The following is a 6,000-nucleotide window of genomic DNA, read 5'->3' as shown; positions in this document are numbered from 1 at the left end:
CTACAAACAGATCTTTGGATGTATCTGCCTGTTTAACTTGAGTGTAGTGAGACACACGCGTGTTCGTGGGGAAGGCGCTGATCTTCTGTTGCCTTCTCAGCAATAGCGCATAATTAACTAGTGGCACAAAGGGCAACTATGGCGCTATTTACATTCTATAATTTCCAAATAGGATAGAAATACGTTGGAAAAGCATGGGAGTTTAAAGTGCAACTAGTTGAGTTTTAAAGGACAAGGAAAGTCTAAAATAGAATAAGGCTAGAAATTCTGTATATATATATATATATATCTATATATCTATATATCTATATATCTATATATCTATATATATCTATATATATCAATGGGGAAAGGGTATTTATTCTTAAAGGCGTTATTGTGTTGAGTCAACGCTGTTGTCAGGCAGCAGTACACGTGTTTATTTGGCCTTTATAGGGGAGCTGGCTGAATGTTATTGTTGTCAGACCCCAGACACCTATCATTGTGAATAAGCGGCCTACTACATGTAAACTGCTGAATGAACCCTCAATGACTGGTAATGTTGCTAAATGGACAGGTAGAGCTCCCTGTTCTATATTAGCCCTCTGCAGGCTATTTCCCACGTTAGAATTGTCCATGGACAGGCTCAGTATGTGACTACACATTTTAAGACATTATGCAGGATATATTTAAACTGGATCGAGAACTGAAACATTTATTGAATTAACCCAAACATAAGCGTCATATTCAGAGGTAGATCCTGCAGAGGCAGACTATATATATATATATAGATATATAGATATAGATATCAGAGATGATGTGAAGTAGAGCGAGTTTAACAGGGTACATAAGAATTCCCAGTGTTTATACCTGTAGCTCCCAAGCAACGCTGGGAATGATGTTTGAGCCCATATTAATAAGGTGTGTAAGACACACGCACATCTAGTTGTTTTGTGGCAAGACCCAGGGATGGTGCCAAGTCAGAGTAGTGAAACCCATCCCCCTATAGCGCCCAGTTTGTCAGTCGGGGCGGGACGCAGGGAAGATTGACAGGAGGAGCAGTCGGATGGCTGCAGCCAATGGGAGAGTGTCCAGGCCGTGACCGAGCAGCTGTTAAAGGGGCGTTTGGCTGAAGGCGCTGCAGACCAGTCATAGAGAAGCACAGGCAGCGAGAGGAGGGGTCCTGGTGAGAGTGAGAGGAGGGGGAAGGCGAACAGTAAAAAACAAAAACACTAACTCCTGAGCGCAACAAGACCCCATTTTAAGGAAACCCGCGGAAAGGCAGTGGTGTTGCAGAGTCGGGAATCCACAGACCCGCGTGATACACTGTCCATTTGTGTCCCGAGCTTTCCTCTCTCTCACATTGGCTGCACTCAGTGCTCGTTTGTTATGACCCTTTTGCTTTCTTTTTTTTCCTCTCGGTTTCTCCAAGCAGCACCCCCTTGTGAAGCTTCCTCCCCTCTATCCCTCCCCCTCCCCCCACCATCCTGAGCTGCAAGTTAAAGAAAGAAGAAGAGGAGAGAGAGGAGCATCTGCCGCCCGGTCCTTCATCTGGGGGGAATGTGGACTAAGTTCCCCGCATGAGAACGAGGCGGAGGCGGATGATAATGATGAGAGCAAGTGGAGCAGGACTCGTCTAGATTCACTCCCAGCACCAGGATACACATTTATACTCGCGGCATCTGGAATCCCTTCATCACCCGTTATTATTATTTGTAGCATTTTGTATTTGTACGTTTTGCTTTTATGCCCATCCTGTGCACTTCCACAGCAGAGTCTCGCCACTGACACTCAGTACTGACACTGGGCACAGTCGCACGGACATGCTACTAGACGCTGGTCCCCAGTTCCCGGCCCTGGGTGTGGGCACATTTGCCCGACATCACCACCATCATCACCATCACCATGCAGCGGTAGCGGCGGCGGCAGCAGCAGCCGCAGAGATGCAGGAGAGGGAGCTGAGTCTGGCGCAGAACACTTTCGTGGAACCTACTCACATGGGCGCATTTAAGCTGAATCCCGGCGGTGGCTCCGGGGGAGGGAGCGGCGGCGGCGGTGGAGGAGGAGGAGCCGGTCCAAATGGGGGAGCCGGGGCCAGTGGACCCCACGATTTGTCCCCCCCAGGGCAGACTTCTGCTTTCACCTCACAAGCCGGTTACCCCACCTCCGCCCTGGCACCCCATTCAGCCTACTCTGGAGCCGCTGCCTTCAACAGCCCACGGGACTTTTTATTCCGCGGACGCGGTTTCGCAGAGGGATCGGCAGCTGCGGGCGGGGGGCAGCACGGCTTGTTTGGGCCCCCAGCGGGAAGTCTTCACCACCATCCGCACCACCACCACCAGCTCTCCCACGCGGAGCACCCGCAAGGACACCTACTATTCCCCGGGATTCACGATCAACACGCGGCTGCCTCCCAGAACACATTGGGTGGCCAGATGCGCCTTGGTTTGCCCGGAGAGGTGTTCGGTAGGACGGAGCAATACCGCCAGGTATCCAGCCCCAGGGGGGACCCATACACAGCCGCCCAGCTGCACAACCAGTACTCCCCTATGAACATGGGCATGAACATGGCAGCCCACCACCATCATCACCACCACCACCCGGGGGCCTTCTTCAGGTACATGAGACAACCGTGCATCAAGCAGGAGCTCATCTGTAAGTGGATCGACCCCGAGCAACTCAACAACCCCAAGAAAAGCTGCACCAAAACCTTCAGCACAATGCACGAACTCGTTACTCATGTGTCTGTGGAGCACGTCGGGGGGCCAGAGCAGAGCAACCATATCTGCTTCTGGGAGGAGTGTCCTAGGGAGGGAAAGCCGTTCAAAGCCAAATACAAACTGGTGAATCACATCAGAGTACACACTGGCGAGAAGCCCTTCCCTTGCCCCTTCCCTGGATGCGGCAAAGTCTTTGCAAGATCGGAAAATCTCAAAATCCACAAAAGGACGCACACAGGTAGGTCCCAGTCTGTAGCATCAGTACATTTCATTTTAACTTAATTATGTCTCCATCCATAACTGCTCCTAACCATCTAATATCTTGTTGGCTCAGCCAGAACCTGGGTGTGTGTCTTTAATATCCCCAGTCTTAATATTTGCTTTGGGACGTTCCTTTGCTTTTCTTTTTCATATTGTGGCCCTACGAGGTGGTAAATATAAATCACGGCTTCAGAATGTATATTTCCCACAGCACAGACAGATTTCTTTGTGCTATGCCAAATCTACATGATTTCCACCTTCTAGTGCCCTGCTGCAATGCTTCAGCTACACTTCTGTGAATAATTATACGTTTATGGTAAAGATCACATCCAAATCCACGGAGGTTTTGCGTGGAAACAAACCTCTGCGTTTATCAAGTCGTTTTCCGAGGCCTACGTGTAATTGTATTTTTTTTTTATTGCTTATTGTGAGATCGATTTAACGTAACAGACCAGGGTTAACCAGAATTAAATTCATTGTTTCCGAGCAGCTGTCTCTTAAAACAATTTAGGTGCTAATGGAATTGAACGCTAAATGGATTCCCTCCAAATGGAGGATATTTTGAGTTATCACACCTCTAAATTGTTCCAAACAACATAACATTTGGATACGGTGTCTGGGGGAAGCCTGTGAAAGTCAAATGAATGAAGCTCTGTGTATTTACAAGCTGCTTGTTTACCCCACCTGGACGTATCAGCAGAACAATCGCTCTTAAATCGTTTGCTAATGAAGCGCAATTAGCATCTCTCTCCGAGCGACAGAGGAAGCGGAATATTTTTATTTCGGCCTATTTCGTTTGGCTAAACTATTGGTGTGCTAAAAGCATTGCGTAACTCTGCTGCCACATTCCTGTTCAAACACACATGCAGTTGGGTTGTTTAGCGCCACTTTGGCGGGGGTTTTGTGTTATATGTAATGTTGATTGCTACAAATGTGTCATGCGCCATTCTCATTGTGAACGTTGTTTGTCTTTTGCTAGGAGAGAAGCCCTTCCAGTGCGAATTTGAAGGCTGCGACAGGCGATTTGCGAACAGCAGCGACAGGAAGAAGCACATGCACGTGCACACCTCGGACAAACCCTATCTGTGTAAGATGTGCGACAAATCGTACACTCATCCCAGCTCTCTAAGAAAACACATGAAGGTAAGACGCAGGGCAAACTTCACAAGCCTTTTACGCAGTGGTATTTTTGTTTTTAGGGGAACATAGGATATGGCAGATTGATTCTAACGGATATTTTTTTGTGTTTTGTGTGTTTATTTTTCCTTATCTTTTCCCCTAATAAATAAATATAAATGCGTTGACGGTTTTCTACCTTTTTTAGGTATTTTTAAATGTTTAAGGGATATTTAATAGAAATGATCCTAAGTTTAAATGCCACGGTTAATTGCCTGTGCAGACCCAAAGTGCTCCTCTCTGTGTAATTGATGTACATGTTTATATGAGTGCCTGTGGGTGCATTGCAGATCAAGGGACTAAACTTGTGTTTCTGACCATTTTCGTAGGTGCATGAATCTTCTCCCCAAGGCTCAGAGTCCTCTCCGGCTGCCAGTTCTGGCTATGAATCCTCCACCCCACCAGGTCTGGTCTCCCCAAATTCTGAAACGCAGAACCCCAACTTGTCCCCAGCAGCAGCGGCGGTGTCTGCAGTACACAATGTGTCCAGCGGGGCTAGCGGAGCCCTCGCATCAAACTTCAATGAATGGTATGTGTAGGGGACACGCTTCTACTTCCCTGGGACAACTGTTCGGCCACTAGAGACTTTTTTTGTGGTCACAGCTTCACCAGCGATAAACCCAGAACTTAAACAACGGCAGCGTTATCTCCTAGGAGACACCCACCAGCAAGGATTACATCCGAACCATTCAGTGCGCACACAGATATTTATCCGCATGGAGAGAGTAAATCACCCAACAGAATGTATTTATTTCCCCTCCCCAAAAGAAAACGTGTTATTACTCCTCAAGGTGTGAATACAGAGTTGATAAAAAAAAACACCCGCAAAGGACATGTTGATGGATGCCTCCCTCGGTGTATATACAATTTGTTCGGTTTTTAGATTGTTTTACATAATATATGATGGACGTACCCTTCATTCACCTGTTTAATATGAAGCTTATTTAATTTTCTTTTATTAGAGGAATCCTGACTTGTCATTTTTAGTGCCCCGGAATGGAGGGGGACACAACGAGTGCCAAAGTCTCCAGATGGTTCCTACAAAACTAAAAAAAAAAAAGGCAGGCATTTCTACAAAAGGCTTGTGAATGTACTTTTCTGTTAAATGGGCTTTATGTGATGTTTTCTGTGCTTTTGCAAGTTGAATTTGTTAGTTACTGTTTGGAAAAGCGCCGAGGCAAAAATAAGTAGCCGTTGTGCAGTCACCCTATAGCAGCCTTTCTTGTGTAAAAAATAAATCGCTACCATATTTATCCATTTGTAATTAAATTATGGTATGAACTTGCAACAGAGGAAACACTATTTATAAAGATTGTTTCTTGACTATAAATATGTACATTTGTGAGCATAAATGTTTTCAGATTTTTTTTTTTCTTATTTTATGTGGTCTCTACATTTTTGTGACATGTTTTAAAAGTAATGCATACAGACCTCCTAATAAAATGTGTTGAAACTGCGACATCAAACACCAAAAAGAAACCAGGTTATTTATTTTTTTCTATAAGGGTTTGTTTTGTTAGAGGATTTGATAGGTGTTTTTTGTTTTTGTTTTTTTTTTGCAAAGGATGAGTGACTGGTAGAGTAACATTTATGTAGGAACTAAGGAAAGTATCAGAGAGCAAGAATTACATGGACAATTGAGAAGGAGGCAGTAGATATTAAACGGTGCTCCCAAATAACGCACAGATTATTTTTTTTTCTATAAGGGTTTGTTTTGTTAGAGGATTTATTAGGTTTTTTTTTGGCAAAGTATGACTGACTGACTGGTAGAGTAACACTTATGTAGGAACTAAGGAAATTATCAGAGAGCAAGTATTACATGGACAATGGAGAAGGAGGCAGTAACTATTAAACTGTGTTCCCA

The 6,000-nt window shown here is 45.2% G+C and overlaps 1 protein-coding gene across 1 annotated transcript; it reads left to right on the top strand.

The window, feature by feature from the left end:
• Positions 1–1,351: 1,351 nt before the first annotated feature.
• zic2.L (Zic family member 2 L homeolog) lies at positions 1,352–5,611 on the top strand. Its single transcript, NM_001087724.1, is given in 3 exon segments — positions 1,352–2,937; positions 3,940–4,103; positions 4,466–5,611. Coding segments are annotated over 3 exon segments (1,509 nt in total). The 5' UTR covers positions 1,352–1,802; the 3' UTR covers positions 4,676–5,611.
• Positions 5,612–6,000: the final 389 nt, after the last annotated feature.

Source organism: Xenopus laevis, chromosome 2L (genome assembly GCF_017654675.1).
Source record: "Xenopus laevis strain J_2021 chromosome 2L, Xenopus_laevis_v10.1, whole genome shotgun sequence".
Lineage (NCBI taxonomy): Eukaryota > Metazoa > Chordata > Amphibia > Anura > Pipidae > Xenopus > Xenopus laevis.
Note: the sequence above shows the minus strand (reverse complement) of the source record. Positions and strands in the feature narration are given on the sequence as shown.